Here is a 20,476-nt window from a genome sequence, read left to right on the forward strand (position 1 = left end):
AGTTTTAGAATGTTAATAATAACCTCAAAACTAAATCCAATCAATAACCTTGCGCATAACTCCCTTAATAGTTAATATCCCATCATAGTAAATAATGTAGCCACGTCATAGTTAGCCGTAACGATCATAACCAAATCATTAAGTATTCGACTATTTTGAACTTGCTCGTTCACAATGATAGTAATCGATAGGTCTGCACCCAACCCAACCTGACCAATCAACCAATATCCCACATCATAACTAGTCCTAACAAGCATAACCAAATAATTACAGTTTCGACTAATCTGAACTTACAATAGGCCCGTATATGGGTGCTTATCGAGCGAGTTGATCACGAGTTGAGGAGTGCTCGACTCGAATACTTTTTACATTTGCTCAACTCGTGCTCGCTAAAATTTCGAGCCAATAAAACCTGCTCGACTCGTACTCGTTAAAGTTTCGAGTCAAGTCGAGTAGCTCACGATCTGCTCGTTAAAGTTTTGATCCTTCTATAATTATATGCCTGTTTTTTTTTGTTCACTTTATATTGTTTTTTTTTTTTTAATTTTTAATTTTATTTCTATAGTAGTATATTTATTATTAAAGATTAACTCTTTCTTTTTTGATAATATAAATTAACACTTATTAAGTGTCAAATTTGTTTAAACATGGTAACTTTATTTTGTTTGTAAATTTTATATTAATAAAATATATTATCGAGTTGCTCATAAACTTATCGAGTCGAGTTAGAGCTTGCTCAACTCGTGCTCGTTTACATCTCGAGTCGAGTTTTGACCGAGCGTTGACTAATTCGAGTTCAAGTTACTCACAAACTGCTCAACTTAATTAGCGTCCCTAGGCCCGTACCCAACCCAACATGACCAAATGACCATTAGCAACACCTAAATCAAAGAACTTCAAATTCCAATACAAAATTCATCTTTCAAAAATCTCCTCTTCGCAAAACCCTTACACTTCTTCTCCCGCTCTCTCTCTCTCCTCCATTCTTTCCTCCTCCCAAATGTTCGATCCCAGAAAACTCTCAACCAAATCTCACCCCCAAATTCCATCAATCTAAAACCCTACTTTCCAAAAATTTCCGAATTTGCAAGCATCAATCATGCCGTCATTCCTCTCCGACGACGAATTCGAGCGATTCAAAGCCTCCGGCGACGCTTCTGCGGTGGCGGAGAAGGCGGATTCCTACATTCGCGACCTCTACGCGAACCTCGAGACCGTCAAAGCCGAAGCCGATGCCGCCTCCATTACTGACGAGCAGACTTGCTCGCTCCTTGAGCACAAATACCTTTCACTGTCGTCCGAGTTCTCTGCTCTCGAAACTCGGTATTCGGAGCTTGATTCTAATTTGCAGAATCGTGTTTCGGAGCTTGCTCAAGTTCAGTCTGATAAACACCAGCTTCATCTTAAATTCGTAAGTTAATCACACCTTATTTTTGTTCTTGTTGTTGTAATTTATGTTGTGATATATGGATTTAATGTTGTTTTTGAATTAATTGCTATTATTATGCGATTTTGTGTTGATTTTTTTCGCTGATTAGGGTTTGGAATATGCTTACAGCTGAGAGAAATTGAAGTTGAATTTCGTGTTTGTTCTTTGTTGAGATGTTTCTTTTCAGTAATTTTAGTATTGACAATCGTGGAAAATAGCAAGCATGTTTAGTTAAAACGTAGACATAGTTTAGGGTTAGTTAGTAGAGGCAGCTGAAATTCGAAGGCGATTCATTTTGATATAATAGCATACTCGGTACATCGATGACATAGGAAGTGAGTTGATTTTTCTTGAATTTTGCAAGTACTTGGTATGGTTTATACTTGTTCTATATTGTTTATGCTCTTCTTGATCATGTGATTGCTTAGAACTCAATTTCCAATTTCCTCCTTTGACAAGGGTATATGTAAGTATATACTTTTCGTATTTCGCTAAGTGTATTTTGAAATGACAGTAATGGGAGAATTGGTTAAATGGCAATGCAAAAATTGTGCTTTTGCCATTGCCACTGATTTAGGACATTTCTGATTTCGCTTGATTGTTTCTTGTCTTAGATCGAAAAAGATGGAGAGATTGAAAGGCTATCAATAGAGGTGAAGGAGCTGCAAAATTCGAAGAGGCAAGTAGTGGAATTAGTAGGGGTGAAGGATGAAGAGATCAGTGAGAAAAAGGCTACTATCAAGAGTTATCATGACAAGATCACAAGCTTGACAGAACGTTCTTCTCAGAGGGAAGCTAAGTTGAGTGAGCTTGAGGCCGAGTTGATGCGCTGTAGGGCTAACTGTGACAAACTATCGCGAGAGAAGGAGCTTATTGAAAAGCACAACACTTGGCTTAATGAGGAATTGACAGCAAAAGTTGATAGTTTGCTGGAGCAGCGTAGGAAATGTGCAGACATGGAGGCAGATTATTCGATGAAATTAGCTGATATGGAAAAGCAGTACAACGAATGCTCTAGCTCTTTGAGTAGGCATAAGGAGATGGTCAGAGAGCTTGAATCAAAGGTAGAAAATTTGCATCGAGAATTATGTTCAGCCCGAGATGATGCTTCTGCTTCCGAGCAACAATATGCAGCAGAAATTTCAACAGTTTCCAAACTTGTTGATCTGTACAAGGAAAGTTCTGAGGAGTGGTCCAAAAAGGCTGGAGAGTTGGAGGGCGTGATAAAGGCTTTGGAAACACATTTAAGTCAAGTTGAAAGTGATTACAAAGACAAGCTTGAGAAGGAAACTGCTGCTAGGAAGGAGGTGGAAAAGGTGTCTGCGGAGTTGAAGGAGAAACTTGAAAAATGTGAAGCCGAACTTGAGTCAAGTAGAAGAGATAACGAGCTGGATATTCTCCCTTTGAGTAGCTTTACCACCGAACGCTTGACATATCCTTCCAACACAAATGATTTTACTGGAGATAATCTAGCAATTGTACCTCATGTCCCAGCAGGTATCACTCAATCTTGTTGTTTATTCTATATTGAGATGAAATTTTCCATCAGGTACCATCAGCAGCTGAATTGGTCTCAAGTCATTATATGCGACTCTTTTTTGTTTGCACTCATCTCACATGAACTTAATTTTATCTAAAAAAAAAACTAGTCTCTGGAAGTAAACTATTTGAATTTATCTTGTTTGATCTTGGCTATCTTTGGCAACATTTTTCAGGCACCTTAAATGATAAGGTGATGAAAGCTTAAGGCATCTTAAATGATTAGAATTTTTTTTGCAAGCACCTTAAGTAAATATTGAGGTGATAAAATGGACTTAAATTGAGATGTTACCTTGAGTACAAGGGAAAAATAAAAAAAGAAAAAAGGTGCTGAAATATTCTTAAATTCAAAAAAGTTATTTAGAAAATTTAAGCTACAATAAAAACAGATGTAATCAACTATCTTATCACTTTCAATTAGCTTATCTGTTTCAAGTCTTTTTTCAGGTATTGTTTCAGACATAGCCTAAACTTATTTAACATACTGAACTATTTTGTACATGACTTAGTTGGAATTAGTCAAAGTTAGTCAAGCACGACGGGGCTTATATGTTTTCATGAATACTACAAGAATGACTGGTCTTGACTGCAAAAGATCATCCCCATGAGTCGCTCACATGGACCTGATGGTCATCTTCATTTGTCCCTCATGTGACTCTTCCATTCCTGTCTACTGAAATGTGATCCTGGACACCAATGATTTCATGTCCTTTGCTCCCCTTGGCCCTTCCATCTAGGTCGTCCTTGGTTTCTACTAATATTTCCTTTCTCCCAACACTATTATTAGGAATGGCATCCCATGATTCCCATCTCCTGATGTTGGCATAGTTATGCCCTAGCCACCTCAATCAATTCTTCACCTTATCATCGACGTTTCATTATGAATCTTGTGAGAATCTGTCATTGCAGATTCTCTCTTGTTTTAACCATAAATATGCCTCAACATGCATAGCGTTGCATCATTCAACCCCAACTTTTGTGTGTGTGTGTGTGTGTGTGTGTGTGTTAACAGTGAGGAGTATAGAAGAGGCATTATATTTTTCCCATTTATGGCCTGGTAGATAGCTGGAAATAAATTGCAGTAATGGGAATGAATTTTAAGTGTAATCTAGTATGGAAAAAACCTATTAATATCCATTGGAACACAATCTCATCCCCAAGCATGTGTTTTCTTTATGTTTTACCATTACCATCCGTTACCACTTGGAAGGTGGTATTAGGTGGGAATGGGATTTAGGAAGAAAAATAAACAATATGGGACTCATCTTGAATGATCATGGGAATGAACATTGATTTCCTTTCCAAATTTACATACAGATTCATTGTCATTACCATTGTTTATGACCGGTTACCAACGGGCCGTCAAGTTAATGCGATGAGTATTAGTAGGTGTGGTTTGTTAGTTCATTTGCATCCATTTGGGTTTTTTGGTTAATGTCTCCACACCTCTTTTAATATTCTGTTAGCATGGAGCAAGCTGGAGTGAATTACAGTGTGGGCACTGAAACTAGTATTTCAAAGGAAAGTTATATCAATTTTACTTTATTGTATTCTTAATGTGCATTTGCATTTTATTTAATTATTGTTCATTGTGTATTTACTGGTGATGAATGATCATTTCTGTTTGTCAAGGTATGTTCGATTTTGCTACCAAGTCTCCAATTTACTTGAATGTGCACATTGTGTATTTCTTGGTGAATAATTATCATTTCTGTTTGTCATGGACTCATGGTATGTTCCATTTTGCTGCTGAGTCTCCTGTGTACTGAGTATAATGTTTGGTTAACAGGTGTCTCAGGAACAGCTCTAGCAGCGTCCCTACTCCGGGAAGGTTGGAGTTTAGCTAAGATGTACACTAAATATCAGGAAGCTGCAGATGCATTGCGACATGAGCAGTTAGGCAGAAAGCAAACTCAAGCTATTTTGGAGCGGGTTCTTCTTGAAATAGAGGAGAAGGCTTCTGTCATCTTGGATGAACGAGCAGAACATGATAGGATGGCTGAAGCTTATGCTGTGATGAATCATAAGCTGCAACAATCTCTTTCAGAGCAATCCAATTTGGATAAAGTTATCCGTGAATTGAAGGCAGAAGTAAAAAAGCATGAGCGTGAGTACAAATATGCACAGAAGGAGATTAGGGATCTTCAGACTCAGGTTACCATCCTTTTAAAAGAATGCCGTGATGTACAACTGCGTTGTGGACTTGATAGCCATGAGTACCTGAATGATGATATTGCCGGTCCTTTGTCTGACATTGACGATGAATCTGGCGCTCAGAAGGTTATTTCTGAGCACTTGCTGTCTATTAAGGATATTAAGGGCTTGGTTGAACAAAATGCCAAGCTTCGCAGCTTAGTACGAAGTCTATCTGATGATATTGAGAATAAAGAAATGCAGCTAAAGGAACAATATGAGGAGCAGCTCCAGAAGCACAAGGAGGAGGCAGCTTCTAAAGTTGCTGCAGTTCTGGAAAGAGCTGAAGAGCAAAGACAAATGATTGACTCACTTCACTCATCTGTGGCTATGTACAGGAGATTGTATGAGGAGGAGTATAGACTCCGCTCTTCTTCCCAACATGTATCTATTGAACCACCTCCTTCAGATGGTAGGAAGGACTTCATGCTGCTTCTAGAAGGCTCCCAGGAAGCCACAAAGAAGGTTCAAGAGCAGGCCAGTGAACGTCTGCGATGCCTTGAAGATGAATTAGCTAATCGGAAGGCTGAAATCATAACCTTGCGTTCTGAGAGAGATAAGTTTGCCTTAGGAGAAAATTTTGCCCAAGAGAAACTTGAGAGGTTTATGAAAGAATTTGATAATCAAAGGCAGGAAATGAATGGAGTTTTATCACGGAATGTCGAGTTCTCTCAGCTCATAGTTGACTACCAAAAAAAGCTGCGGGAAGCTGCTGAATCTGTGAACACAGCTGAGGAGCTCTCACGGAAATTGAACATGGAACTTTCTGTTCTAAAGCATGAAAAGGAACTGCTTTTGAACTCTGAAAAAAGAGCTCAGGATGAAGTTCAAGATTTGTCTAAGAGGGTGTATAGACTCCAAGCTACTTTGGATACCATACAAAGTACAGAGCAAGCTCATGAGGAAGCCAGAGTTGAAGAGAGGCGGAAGCAGGAAGAATACATAAAAAAGATTGAAAGAGAATGGGCTGAGGCCAAGAAGGAGCTTCAGGAGGAAAAGATCAAAGTCCAGACTCTTTCACTGGATCATGATCACACTATTAAAGATGGCAGGAGACAAATTGAAAATTTGGGTAAAGAATTAGCCGCAGCATTGCAAGCTGTTACAGCTGCTGAGGCCAGGGCTGCTGTGGCTGAGGCACGATGTGCTGATCTTGAAAGAAAATTGAATTCCTCTGAATATAAGGTTGCTGAGCAAGACGGTGGGTTGAAACCTTCGTCATCTTCAGCAACTGAGAGCTTAGGGGATGTAGGGTTCAGGGAAGAAATTGAACGGTTAAAAGCAGAAGTTCAAGCCAGCAAAGACCACATGCTTCAGTATAAGAGCATTGCAGAAGTGAATGATGCTGCATTGAAACAGATGGAAGGTGCTCATGATTACTTCAGGATTGAGACTGAACAAATGAAGAAGACTCTTGAAGCAGAAATTCAGTCACTCAGAGATCGGGTTCATGAACTTGAAAATGAATCTAGTTTGAAGTCTGAAGAAGTGGCCTCTGTAGCTGCTCAGAAAGATGAAGCTCTTGCATCTGCTTTTGCTGAAATTAACTGCTTGAAGGAAGAAACTTTAAATAAAATTTCTCAGCTTGAGGCTCTGGAAGTCCATGTTACTGGTTTGAAAAATGATCTGGAGAGGGAGCATCAACGAGCACTTGCAGCTCAAGCTAATTATGAAAGACAGGTTATGTTACAATCTGAAACTATACAGGAGCTGACAAAGACTTCGCAAGCTTTGGCTTCACTTCAGGAGGAAGCATCCGAACTTCGGAAAACTGTTGCTGCTTACAAATCTGAGAATGACGAGCTCAAGTCAAAGTGGGATGTGGAGAAGTCAGAGATGGAGAAGTCAAGGAGTGAAGTTGCAAAGAAATATGATGAGCTTAATGATCAAAATAAAGTCCTGCACTGTCAACTTGAGGCAATGCACATGAAATTAGCTGGGAAAGACGATGCCGGTGGAGTAACTTCTGCAGGTGTTGGTGCCGATTCACAAAGTGATGATGGCTTGCACAGCGTAGTTAGCTATCTCCGGCGTTCAAAGGAGATAGCAGAAACTGAGATTTCATTGTTAAAACAGGTTTGCCAGCTATCCCTAAATGTTTGATTTTTCGTGTTTATTCATCGATTTCATTTTTTCTAGCCTTTTATGTGTCTTTGATGGAAAATCATCTATTTTGCTAAACATACTATGATATCTTTGGAAATAGGAGAAAATGCGTCTTCAGTCTCAACTTGAAAGAGCTCTAAAGGCAGCTGAGGCAGCAGAAGCGTCACGTAGTGCAGAGCGTGCAAGTTCAAGAAATTTGATGTTCTCAGAGGATGAGTTCAAGGCCTTGAAACTTCAGGTAAGTGAAATGAATTTGCTGCGGGAGAGCAATATGCAACTTAGAGAGGAGAACAGGTATAACTTTGAGGAGTGTCAGAAGTTGCGGGAAGTTGCGCAAAATGCTAAAGCTGAGGCTGATAATATACAAAACCTTCTTAGAGAGAAAGAACTTGAAGCTGAAGCCCTCAAGAAAGACAATGAACTGCAGAAGAAAGAGAAAGAGCTTTTGGAAAGCAGGATTTCCGATATGCTTGAAAAATCCAAAAGCTTTGATTTAGAGGACTATAATCGACTGAGAAGTGAGGTTGATCAATTGCAGGCCAGTCTGAGGGAAAAGGATGCTATGATAGAAGAAACGAGAAAACTTGTTTCTCAGAAAGAAGAAATAATAACAAAATTAGAGCAAGACCTTTCACGAATCAAACTGGACCTAACTGAAAAGGAGAACCGCCTTTCTCAAGCAGAGGCTAGTTTGAAATCAGATGCGGATCATAAGAAGAAGGCTTTTCTTCCTTATAAACGAAGGATTGATATGCTTTTGAAGGAGAAGGAAGCACTTTCCAAAGAGAAGGAGGCACTTTCTAAAGAGAAGGAAACACTCTCCAAAGAGAAGGAAGCACTTTTCAGAGAGAAGGAATCACTTTTGACAGAGAGGGAAGCACTTTTAAAAGAAAGAGAATCATGGGCAAAAGAAAAGGAACTGCTGAACAAGGAGAAGGATGAAGCTAGCAAAGAGAAGCAAGCTATCTCCAAACAGTTGGAGGATCTTCGTCAGGAGAAGAAATCCACAGGAGACACCCCTGCTGACCCAGCAGCGAGAGAAAAGGATGCCAGGATACAGATCTTGGAGAATACTGTGGGTAGACTGAGAGAAGATACCAAGAAAGAAAAAGGTAGGCGTATGAACTATGAGAAAGTTATTACTACAAAAGCTGGTATTGTTAAACAGGAAAAAGAGAAGTTTGAAAATGAATGGGGCAAGCATCAGGAGGCACTGAAGAAGATTTCAGATGAGCTTGAAAAGCTCAAAAATGCGAAGGACAGCCTTCCTGAGGGTACTTCAGTGGTACAGCTTTTATCTGGAACTACCTTGGATGATATGGCCTCTGCATATGTGTTGGCTGTTGAAAACTTTGAAAGGGAAGCCAATTCAGTCCTCAATGACATACGGAACCAGGCTGTTGTTAGTAACTCTTCAGCCACAGATACAGTTCCATCTGTAGCTGGTAGCTCTCAGGCAGTGCCTGCTGAAGGTTCGAGTACGATTTCATCCATGGTTTCTGCAACTTGCCCACCCACAAAAGTAACTGAAGAAAGAGAGAAGAGAGTTATGAAAACCATGGTTGAAACACGAAAAACTGGGAGGAAGTTGGTTAGACCTCGACTTCTTAAATCTGAAGATGCCCAGCGTGATGTTGAAATGTCAGAGTTGGATGGCAAGAATATGGGGAGGCCTAGCTTGGTAGCGCAGCCCTCTGTCTCTTTGTCCGGTGAACCTCTTGTTCGGAAACGCCCTGCTTCTCCATCTCCTTCTGAGCTGGAAGAGCAATCATCTTTGCCTGGAGATTCTAGTTCTGATTTGCCTGTGCCTGCTCTTAAAAAGTCCAAGGGCTTAGAACCTGTTCAAGAGGATGTTCAAGCAACCTCTGCTGCTCTTGATAATGTTGAAGTTGTTCCAACAGTTGAAGAATTACTTGATGCAGCTGCTTTCTTGCCTCAAGATGCTATCGAGGAAGCTTCTGATTTTGGCAAGGATGATTTTGAACCATTTCAAGGACTTGGAAAGGAGCCTGGAGAATCTAATCATCCAGATGAGGAAAAGTTAGCAGATGCACAGAATGATTGTGAAATCGTTGATGAAGAGCATGCTGAGAAGCCAAGTGAGGCTGATCTAATGTTAGATGAATCATCAAATTTGCAGGCTGACCAGGATTTTAATCAGCAGATGGCTGATGTTGCTGACAGAGAAGAAGGAGAAATGCTCCCAGAAGGTTCTGACCTTGATGGCGGAGATGACACAGCTACTGTGGAAATTCAAGATGCATCTGAAGTTCAGCCTGATCATTCAACTGCAGCTTCTATCCCATCTCCAGCTCCAAATGATGATGATCCTGTAGCTGCTGTCAATGCAGAAATCAATGAAATAAATTCTCCTGAGATTTCAAATGCTAATGATCAGACTGAAGAAGGGGAACTAGCTGAAGATGTTGCTGACGATTCAAATAAATCTACTGAAGGCAACGATCAAATTGCTGGGGATGCTGAACTTACCAGTGAAACTAGTTTAGGTGTTGCTGAAGGTAATCTGAGTTCTGTGGAATCTTCTATTTCCAGAGAAGATAGTCCCAATGTGATGGCTAGTCAGGAAGCAACTCAGCCTTCACATATGAGAGCAAGCTCAACAACTATAATGATATCTGAAAGAGCTAAGGAGCGGGCTGCAGCTAGGCTTGGACGTTCCCCTGCACCAGATTCCACTCCTTCTTCTGCTGCGAGGAGAGGGCGAGTGCCAATGACACGAAGTCGAGGTGCCCGAGGTAGCCGTGGTGGGCGTAGGCCAAGTTCTGGTGATCAGAGCTAAAACTATAAGCTGGCTTATTTCTTGCCACCCCAACTGTAAGTTTTCTTCTCCTTGCTGCTTGTAATTTTTCTACTCCTTCCAAAGTTCAATTGCGTATTAATTTAGGAATTAGAATTGTTGGTACTGGCTACTTTGTCTTGTGAACAGCTATCACTAAAGCATACTATTAATGTTTCATCAAAGGAGGACTCGTGAAAAAGCCTAGAATAATGTTTAAAGGGGGTAATTTGACTTTTGAGCTGTTGGTTTCATTAGGAAGTGGATTTAATTAAAGTAAAAGCATTCCTTTTCTCTCTAGTGATCGTTATTCTTGCTTTGTTTTGTTTGGTAGTAACGTAGCAGTAATAGGCTCCAATTTGATTATGGCATCATAGTATCAAGGTTTAACAAATTTGAGTTTTACAGTCCCAAATTCTATATAAAGTTTAATTGTTGAAAGTAAATTGTAGTATTCAAATAGGTTAGTCTTGTTCCAATTCTTGTTCTTAAAGGACATTTAATTATGTTGCATTCTACCTTCTCATTGGGTGTCAGATACACAGCCTGTGTCTGAGCTCTCCTTGCGAAGATTAAGCCTGTGTCCCTACTCATCTTTTGGAGTTTTCTTGTATTTAAAAGAATTAAATACAGATTTGAGTATGTCTTTGGTAGAAATTTCCATATCTAACCCACCAGTGGTAGCTTGCAGTAAGACATTGTGATGCAGTCTACCCACCACATCAACATTCTCTCTTCAATTGGCTTAATTTTGTATGCAAATAGTTAAATGTTAAGAACCGTAGAAACAAAGGTAGTATTTATGTTGACAATGGTGTCAATTACTGCCTAAAATTCCTACTTGTTTTGTTTTGGACGGTATCTTCCAATTTCTTAATCCCTGACAATATAATTAGTTTGTAAGCTGTAACTATTTTTATTCAATTATGCTCTGCAACCCTAGCTGATTTCATTTCTGAGTGAAATGCTACAAAGCACTGGTGGAATAAAAATTGTTATTGTTTTCCGAACACTTGATTTGCAATTTAATTTTAGCATTTCAATTCTTGGATTTGAATTGAAGAAGTTCAACTTCAACTCACAAAACATTATCTTTAGTATTTTCTGATCTTAGGACTAGAATGATACTCTTTTTTATTTATTTATTTTAAATTATTTTTTTATTTGATGCCTAAAAATCGTCATATATGATATTTGTTAGGTTTGTTAGTATAAAGTTAGGAACTGAAACACATCTTCTTGTGCTTGCATCGGATCCCTTTCAAATATTGACATGTCTTGCAAAATATGTTGGATAGATGAAACCACTAAAAGTTAATTTTTTGGAAATTAGCATTGGTGAAGGGTGTATGTATTGTTTCTGTGATAATAGTGAAAGTAACATATCTGCTCTTGAATGGGAGGCGTAAAATTCATTTTTTATTTAATTACATATTACATCTTTGTATAATGGGACTATGTTGGGTTTTAACATTATCTTATTCTTGTTTTCCAATGTTTGCTATTGACAGGTGCAAGTTTGAGTTGATGCCGATCAAAGAGTGCAAGAGAAGGAGAGCTGTAAAGGAGATTCATTTAGTTTGAAGGTAGTGAGCTTTAATCCCTCCTCCGATGATTATTTTAACATGATGAAAGTTCCGTATCTCACTAATATGCTCCCAATATTCTCTTTGTACCTACAGGAAGAAAGATGTACAAAGATATTCAAGCAAGATCCATGGCTTATGAACAGATTCGTGGATTTACTTATGTGTAGGTGTATTGAGTAGGCAACAAGGACTTGTCGCAGCTTACAACCTACAAGAACATCAAGCACCATTTTTCTTAGTCTTTCTCTACTTTGCTCGACTTTTGTTTAGGGTTCTAAGAATGCTTTTTGAATGGCAAGTCAAACTTAGCACAAGGAGTTCATAAAACTTGCATTTGCACATTTTGTTGCTCTGTAACATATCTAGCCAAATATTATGTTGCATGGTACTGATTATTTTTAAGAGAAATGGGGAAGGGTATAATTTATGGCTTTTTGCATAGGTGATTAATTTCAGGGCACGATAGACTAGAATTGTGTAAGTATCAATATAATTTTGGTAGATTTTCTGCTATTATGTTGAAGTCATGGTATTTTAAAAAATTGATTAGCTTTAAAATTAAAAATTCGGAGTTATAAAGCTCGTTAATGTGTGGAAGTTATTAGTGTCGATACTGTCAACCAAGGGCGACTTGAAAATTTAACAATGCCGTATTTTTGAAAATTGTAAAAAGCTTTTAGGAAGTAGTAAACACTTTAACGAAGTCTTCCAGGTAAACCAACTTGGTGCAGCAGCATGATCCAAGAAAAGTACGGACATGGGGCAAACTTTAAGACAACGAGCACCTCATGTTTAATTAGGTTGCATAAGTTAAAATTTGGTTTATGTAATAAGTTTATGGTGCAAATTTTATATGCAAGCTTTGAAAACTGGGTATTTTTCATATACAAGTTAAAGCCAATTTAAGTAGTGGGTGAGTTTTTTCAGTGATCAATATTTGGGGTATCAATGCCAACCAAAACTTTGGATAACAAAAGTTGCAGCATAATCTAGCAGATCCAAATTATGTCATCATTGGCTTTTAGCTAATTTGCTTAATATCCAAATGTCATTTTATTGATGAAATATCAAATGTCATATAACTAGATCATGAAATTTCAAAAACCATGTAGAAATAGTCTAGTTGCAGATCATGGTCTTAGCCTCTTAAGTAGCTCAAATTCATGACATGAGTTCTCAAGAGAACCTTTTCCATTTTTTTTGAGAGAAATTTTCCTTCTTTCTCGTCAGTTAACATCTTGACAATTACACTTGTTAATTCTTAACTTTGTACATTAATAATTCTAATATTTAGCATCTATTGTTATATAGAAAAAAAACACATACAAGAAATAGAGCAAAAGTTTAGATGCTACACTAAACAGAAGTATAATAGAAGTAAATTATATATTTGGTACTTTGGTAGTGTCAACACAATATGAAATGCAACTTTACAATGCCTTGGCTAAATGTAAGAGGCTTACCATATGATTATATCTATCTATTGATTTGGAGAAATGAACTTGAGAAAATGTAGCTAGTTCCATCTTATCAGATGTGAAGAAAAGGAAAATAACATTAGCCTAAATGGGAACTTAAGACCAAAATACTACAAAAATAGCAGATTACTACATCATAAAAAGTAGGACGGATAAAAAATTATAACCATTAAATTCTGCGGTATTTTATAACAAAATAATTATAATAAAAAGTTTAGAACCTTAACAAAATTGCCATATGAAGCATGACGCGCACATCAAAAGCAACATCTAAGGACAAGTACGGGGCATCAACACATTCGCTGATTGATATGTCCACATTGTAGATACTCCGCAAAATGTTACAAACCTTCGAAAAAACTTCCAAAAGAACTGCTTGAAGCTTTCCCATTGCAAGTACTAGTGTTCTTCCTCTTAGTACCTGAAAGAAAACGAAAGCGAAAGGATGCACTTTCAACAATCACCAATCTATGTTGCATATGTGGACGTGGGAGAACGATAACCAGTAAAATTGAACAGACATGGAAATATTGACTTAATGATTACACAAGAAACAAAGCAATTTTGTTAATCTAGTCAGTAAATTACAATAAATACACATCAAACAATCAATATTAAAAAGAAAAAGAGAAATCGACGTATGAACATGTAGTTCGTGTTATTTTCAGCTAGAAGCTTCTATCAAAGTTCAAATAATCAATAATAAAACAATAAAGTAGGTAATTTATATTACTTCTCAATCTGTGTTGGCAAGTGCAGGTTCATGTCAGCCTGGCAGAAAACCAAGGTAGAGTTTATTTGTGTGTTAATAAAGTTATGCGCGTTTCAGCAAATCAAACACTGCCTGACCATGCAGTTGCCTTTGGGTGTCTTATGGTCATAGCTATCAATATATCAGATTACCAAGAGCAAAAAAACTATAAGCTAGTTTCTTTAAGGATGTAATCCCATACATGTAATACTCATGATGAATTAATACAGCTATGCAGTTTAAACAAATTTAACAAAAAAGTGCAGAAAAAAAAGTTTGTTATAAATTGGAGTATACTTACCTCTGGAAGCATTTGCAAGATCAGAATCAACATCCATGCCATCACTATCACTATCACTATCACTGTCTGATGTAGCTGTATCATTTCTTGTCACTGTGCTAGGACCTTGTAGTAACTCATCCATATCCCACAGCTACAATGTAAAACTAAATGACTAGACAGAAAACACAAAAACTAAAGGTAGAAACTGTAAATCAACTGTGTTATGATTCTTACCTTTTAAGTATGATAAAATAAATATTTAAATTTGAAACAAAGCTATATTCTATGCACTTGAAGTTTTATTTAACAAGATATTTGTCAGACATGCAGGTCATGCACAAGGAGAGCAAAATTTATTTTGTTTTATTTGGGAGGGTGAAGGGGAAAAGTATAAACAAATCTCATTTTGTTTTGTCTATTTTAAGAATCTGGCATTTCAATGGTGATGCACAACCATCTCCTGAGACCAATAGCTTAAGACCAACAACTTATATCATATAAAGGAAGAATAAAACGCATAGCTACCACATGCATGCAGGTGACACAAGATGTTGACAAGGGAAGAGTTCAAACCTTTAACGTGTTATCATGAGATATACTTCCAAGAAGCTTCTTATCATGTGAAAAAGCTACAAGATCAAACCACAAATCATAAGTTAGTCATATAAGAGTTATTCATGATTGGATGCAACAAATTTCAAGAGATCTCAAACTAATGTGCAAACCATACTTAGTCTTTGTAATCAATTAAGCGGTATTTGTTTAGCATAATATTGGTTTGAGGTATGGTTTTAGGATGGGTGAAATCCATACCTAGTGTTTGTTTATGAAAATTGCAATTTCTAAACCCATACTTCAAATCCACAAGGTATGGGGTTTAGAAACCCAAGGAAAGGCGGGTATGGCTCATACCATACCTTCAGGAAATAAAACAAAATATGCTAATCTCCGAACAAAACCAAACACATGGTATTAAGAATCAAGTTCTAACCATGTATCACCCTGGTTTTATTCTTGATTCCAATCCCAAACTACTTCGCAAACCAAACACCCCTTTATTCTTTCTGTCTAGAATCAATAATCACATATACTAGTCTGGGATATCCAAAAAGAAATGCTACATTTCTACAAGATGTATAGATGCCCAAAATACCCCCACTTCAAGAAGGGCATTCTTAGTGGCACCAATGCAGATCCTTACTTATGGGGTGATGGGACAATGCAACTATTAATTATGAATATACATGACAATTTTTTTCATGATAAGCTATTACATCAGATAAATTTTTTGGTTCAATAATATTTAAATATATATGCTCTAACTTAAGTAACTATAAGAGTATCTAGCTTTTTGATGATCACAGAGGTAGCATACCAAGACGCTCAACTGGATACTCTGAGTGTTCAGCAATGGGTTGAATGATTCTGTTGGGCAATATGCCTACCAAACTGTAATAAATCAAAGTCAATACGTAAAAATGAAAAGTTATTGCAGTATAATGCAGAAGAAAAAACCTTCATGTCATGTCATGCCATAACTTTCGCAGAGGGGAGTCCAAACAAAAACCCTATCATATACCTGATGAGCCCATTAGATGATCCAGTAATGAGTCTGTCTTCATCATACTAAAATCAGGTAAAAGGAAATAAAATTAGCGTGAAACAGGCCAAATTAGAAGAACAGAAATGAAAGGTAAATTTGCAGTGCTTATTCACCTTCAAGAGAGCATCTACTGAGTTAGGGCTCAGATCAACAAATCGATCACTGTACACACACGTACACAAGTTTAAGATAAGGAAATAAACAATGATTGAAAAAGCATCCTTTATCTTAGAGCTTAGATGGGAAAGCATGAAGAGGAGACACTACAGAGAGAGAGGGAATCCATATCCATATTTAGTTTTTTGAAGGTACCATAAATATGAACCTATATGTTAATAGTCTTAAAATAGTTTATAACATCTACAATAAAACCTGAACCATCAAGCATGAGAAAGCATACCTGCAATCTTTGAAGAATCCCCATGAATATAACAACAAAGTCCCAGTTTGTGTCCCACATATAACTTTCCTGCCATTCTGAGAAAATAGGCTCACAGTTTAGAGTAGAAACATAGAAAATCAGGTAATAAATCATGCACATCCCGTTTCACCCAAGCTTCATCCAGGTTATGGATAGATCACCCAGGTTCGGGTCCATAAGCAGTGACAATTGCCCTATGAAGACTCGCTTTACATGTAGGTTATGCACACGGGTGGAAGAACTACGCGTGGATTTTCTATGCCTTGAAATGGCTTACAATTAAGTGCTTAGAGGTCTTATGAAGGTGTTTGAACCCACTTAAGTAAAACACAATATCTGTTGCTTGTAATTACCACCATGATTTCTCAATCCCCACAAAAACTATGATCTTCTTCAGTTATTATTTTACCTTCCACTGTATTTCTCCTAGCCAGCTAGAGTGTAAGACACATAAAGCTTATGTCAAGGTTTGAGGCCACCATACTTGGAGTTGTTAGCATGTTGATAATGGTTTGTCAATAGAAACTCTTCTACAATTTCAGATCATATGTAATCTTAAGACAAAGTTACTAGATGCAACCTCCACAAAGCTACAGAAGCATGAATTCAATCAAGCATACATAAATCCACCAGAGAACCAGAAGGTAGAAGGGACATTATTCGAAGAAGGAATATTTCTTGATAAAAAGCATTTAAGGAACACTTCATTCAAGGGCATTGTTTCATTAATCAGAATATAAACAAAACCAACAAACTTATAGAGGGTGCAACAAGAGAAGCAAGCCAGAAAAGATCAACTAAAGAAATTAGAAAAAAAAAGGAACATAATAAATACCTTCATTATGACTACAGACAGTGGTTCATCCTCGCAAAATTCGGACTGTGCTTGGACCTTCCATCCATCAACAAACATAGAGCACAAGAATCAAACTCAAGCAAAATCAAACAGCACATTAGAAGTATAAACTGAGCATAAGTACCTTATTACTCCGGATACTGCATACAGACAGAGTACCATCTCCGCTAGAAAACCAAATGAAACCATGTCAGAAAATAGAGATGTACAACACAAAGATCTATACCTATGAGCAAAAGATCTATTCACTTGGTTACTGTTCCTTTCAGCCTTTACATCCCCAACACCCCCATTTTCTAGCCAAGTCTTTTCTAATGCAAGATATGCTCATAAGTTTCATATCATAGTATTGATTAAATTGAGCAGCTAGAGTAGCTAATTCCCATAAACATCAATTATACTCCGTCCCAACCCGCAAGCTACGTATAACCTAGATGCAGGGGCTAGGGAACCCCTTTATTGTAGTATCAATTATTATATTTTATTCAAATATAGAACTAAAGATTTTTAGGGTCAAAGCAATGCATGGACAAACGTGCATAATGATACAAGTAGCAAAACATCAAACAACAAAATGTCACACTTCCCAACTATGTCAAAGTAGATGAAGAAGTTTACTACCTTGTTGCCAAAAGTCTCATCGAATCTGATGCAAAAGTCATATCTGATATGTATTCCTCATGAACTTGAAAAGTGTGACAACAAGATTGTTGCCTGGTATCCCATAACTATGTACAGAAAAATGATGAAAAGAAATGTGATAAGGATGAAGCCAAAGAAAACATCAATAAAGCAACGTACTTGTCGGTAAATTGGTAGGGGAAAAAAAAAACATATCTAGGAAGCAACAAAAAAGTGTGTGGGATCAGTTAGCACAACTTGGTTCCTCCAGAAGTACTTTCCAACAGAAACGACACTTATGAGTTTTAAGACACACACAGACAGGTCCTGAATTGGAATTCATAGCATGACAGAGTGTCCGAAATGTACTAAGTAAGTGTAACACAAAGCAAAAAACTATTTTCCTTTGATAATAACATTTGTCCCCTAAGCAGTCTTTTATATCAGGAGATATATCTTACCATCTTAAACATATAAACTTGGTCTTTTAAATATCACTAAAGAATGCGGGATTGGCAGTATATATTAGATTTCTTAGATTTCGACCAATTAGAACCCTACAGCTCATTCGGAAGACCATTGTAGTCAGCAACAGATTCTTTACAAACAAGTTGCTTCCTAAATGCAGTGTAACATCCAGCAACCATGATTTGGTTTCTCATTCAAATATATTCATTAAGGCCCTTTTTGGTTGAAAAGATTTGGATGGAAAAGAAAAGAAATGAAATGGTTTTAATCATATTCCCATGTTTGGTTGAATAAATGACATGAGAATTTTAAGGAAAGGAAGGAAAGTGGGAGGGAAGTCCCTTTACAAATTTTTAGCTTTTCTTTCCTCTCAAAATTGGAGGAATTCGACTGGAAAGAGAAAAATAAAAGTTATATATCATAAATTTCCTTCTTTTCCCTTCATTTCCTTTCATTAACCAAATATTGGAAAATAAAATCACCTTCCTATCCCTTCTCTTCCTATTCCCTCCCTCCCCTCCCCTTCCCTTCCTTTCTCTTCTTTTCCTTTACTAATATGGAGCCAAACAAAGCCTAAAAAATGTGCACCAAAGACTCATAATAACTATAAAATAAAAAAAGATCAATTGATTGCTGCTGTAAAGCAGATGAACATTTGCTTCAACATCTCATGTGTACTGGGCCTCTAGTCACTACAACAAGTCAATGATTCTTTATCTTGGGATAACTTATCAACTTCAATCGTTTTTCCATCATGAAACAAAAATATCCTGTCATATGAGGATACAACATACTATAAAAGATAATAAGGGAAAGTGAATTTGAACCTTGACACATCCTGAATCATCCCCCGAGGCAATGGTTGCTTCAGTCAAATTGATTATACTATTGACTGCAACTCTGCATTGAGTTTGATTTCAAAAATAAGAACCGTAGCAATATCCTTTCTCTCAAGAGAACAACAGTACACATCAAAATCAGTACCATTTTAAATTTTGGAATTTGGAAAGTATAGTAGTGCTTTAGTTTGGGATATAAAAACATGCAAAAAAGTCAAATAACTTTAAGTAGATGACTCACGTGTGAGCATTTTCAAGGTGAGCAATCTTTGCTCCAGTTTCAACATCAGTGGCAAGAATTGAGCAATCTGCGGATCCCGTCACAATTGCTGCACCATCAATACAACCAATTTAAAGGCCATTCATTGTGATGCAGGGGGGGTGAGAGGAAGGGGTGAGGGGGCGAAGGATTTAATTACCGCGTCCCTCATTGATAAACCGGGTAGTTCTACAAGACTTCTTGTGGGCACGAACTTTCAGCAAACTGCAAGAGTAGCAATCAATATCATACTACAACATTTATCTTTTTTTAAGGAAAAAAAAAAATAACAAGGATAAACCCCCCCTTCTTTTCTCAGACTAGGCTAGAATTACAACACTTAAAACAACATATCACAATCAAGAAATTCTACCGTTGTGGTTCGGCTTCAGCAGCATAACGATACCTACACAAGATGGAACCACCAAGTGAGTGGACAAAACACTGATCACAAGCACCACCAAAGAAATGGAACCTAGGGAAAATTACTTACAATAGAAGGTAACCATTGATTAATCCAGTTGCAACAAGAGAATCCGACGGATGAAAGTCTACGTCAAAAGGGTGGTCCCCTAATTTTATCTCCATACCTTCCTTCTCAATGAATTGACAACTATGCTATGTATCAGTTCCCTATACAAATCATAATTTTGTCAAAAAAAACCCTTAAAATTAGGACCTCAAAATCTTAAATTATGTGATATCGAATCCTCGCAATCTTCAAACTAAATAAAAAAAACCAGAAACATAAATAACAAGAATATAAATCAATACAGGGTCGTCAATGAGCCAAGGCAATAGAAACATAAAAACAAAATTTTGCAAATATAACTCAATTCATCAAAGTAAGCACGAAAAATGACGTCAAAATAGTCTGATCAATTATAAACAATATTACAATAATTGACCTAAGAAGAACCCTAATTGACTATACTGAAAATTAAGTATAACGAATAGCAGTGAATTGTGAAATTGATATTTGATAATTGAAAAGAAATTATCTTTACCTCAGAAGCTGCTTTGAGTTACCTGACAATCTGATTTGAGTGCGGAGGCCGGTGGCTGGAAGGTGCGGCGGCAGAGGTGGCTGCTTCCAATACTCAGAGAGAGGCGGAAAGAGGAGCGTTATTTTCTTTGAACCCACTGATTTTTTGAAAAAATATTTGAAAAGTTTATTTTTTTAGAAAAAAAACAAATACTTAAATACGGTTAAATAGAATATCTGTTTGCTAAACGATAGGATG

General features: G+C 37.2%; 2 protein-coding genes across 4 annotated transcripts; one reads left to right on the top strand and one right to left on the bottom strand.

Annotated features, from left to right (window-relative positions):
* The first annotated feature begins 875 nt into the window (after positions 1–875).
* LOC110687244 (nuclear-pore anchor-like) lies at positions 876–12,217 on the top strand. 2 transcript variants are annotated; one of them, XR_002504412.1, is made up of 6 exons: positions 876–1,411; positions 2,044–2,926; positions 4,758–7,237; positions 7,368–10,102; positions 11,576–11,650; positions 11,747–12,217. XR_002504412.1 is itself a non-coding variant. In XM_021863863.1 (5 exons), the coding sequence occupies exons 1-4, from the start codon at positions 1,100–1,102 to the stop codon at positions 10,065–10,067; spliced, it is 6,375 nt and encodes a 2,124-aa protein (XP_021719555.1). In that variant the 5' UTR covers positions 876–1,099; the 3' UTR covers positions 10,068–10,102; positions 11,576–11,651. The 2 variants fall into 2 exon arrangements, 1 of the variants encoding a protein (XP_021719555.1); XM_021863863.1 differs by lacking the exon at positions 11,747–12,217 and having other exon boundaries at positions 11,576–11,651.
* Positions 12,218–13,155: 938 nt separating this feature from the next.
* LOC110687245 (WD repeat-containing protein 55-like) lies at positions 13,156–20,391 on the bottom strand. Of its 2 annotated transcripts, none has more exons than XM_021863865.1 (16): positions 20,262–20,391; positions 19,726–19,865; positions 19,606–19,638; positions 19,393–19,457; positions 19,215–19,302; positions 18,962–19,034; positions 17,667–17,773; positions 17,170–17,212; positions 17,025–17,081; positions 16,169–16,245; positions 15,882–15,930; positions 15,745–15,791; positions 15,541–15,614; positions 14,739–14,794; positions 14,184–14,316; positions 13,156–13,552 (listed from the first exon to the last, which is right to left on the bottom strand). In XM_021863865.1, exons 2-16 carry the CDS (start codon positions 19,818–19,820, stop codon positions 13,473–13,475), a joined length of 1,077 nt encoding a protein of 358 aa, XP_021719557.1. In that variant the 5' UTR covers positions 19,821–19,865; positions 20,262–20,391; the 3' UTR covers positions 13,156–13,472. The 2 variants fall into 2 exon arrangements, with proteins under 2 accessions (XP_021719557.1, XP_021719556.1); XM_021863864.1 differs by having other exon boundaries at positions 20,240–20,388.
* Between the last annotated feature and the right edge of the window lie 85 nt (positions 20,392–20,476).

This window comes from Chenopodium quinoa, unplaced genomic scaffold (genome assembly GCF_001683475.1).
Source record: "Chenopodium quinoa cultivar QQ74 unplaced genomic scaffold, ASM168347v1, whole genome shotgun sequence".
Taxonomy (NCBI): domain Eukaryota; kingdom Viridiplantae; phylum Streptophyta; class Magnoliopsida; order Caryophyllales; family Amaranthaceae; genus Chenopodium; species Chenopodium quinoa.

What these genes read in the sequence shown, in the direction of transcription:
- LOC110687245 (XM_021863865.1), bottom strand. Translation starts at nt 19,820, where the DNA reads ATGGAGATAAAATTAGGGGACCACCCTTTTGACGTAGACTTTCATCCG. An exon ending in CACCTTGAAAATGCTCACAC is followed by an intron (nt 19,035 to 19,214) that starts GTGAGTCATCTA and finishes AACTCAATGCAG; the next exon opens with AGTTGCAGTCAATAGTATAA. An exon ending in ATGAGACTTTTGGCAACAAG is followed by an intron (nt 17,213 to 17,666) that starts GTAGTAAACTTC and finishes TTGGTTTTCTAG; the next exon opens with CGGAGATGGTACTCTGTCTG.
- LOC110687244 (XM_021863863.1), top strand. Translation starts at nt 1,100, where the DNA reads ATGCCGTCATTCCTCTCCGACGACGAATTCGAGCGATTCAAAGCCTCC. An exon ending in TGTACCTCATGTCCCAGCAG is followed by an intron (nt 2,927 to 4,757) that starts GTATCACTCAAT and finishes TTTGGTTAACAG; the next exon opens with GTGTCTCAGGAACAGCTCTA. An exon ending in AGATTTCATTGTTAAAACAG is followed by an intron (nt 7,238 to 7,367) that starts GTTTGCCAGCTA and finishes CTTTGGAAATAG; the next exon opens with GAGAAAATGCGTCTTCAGTC.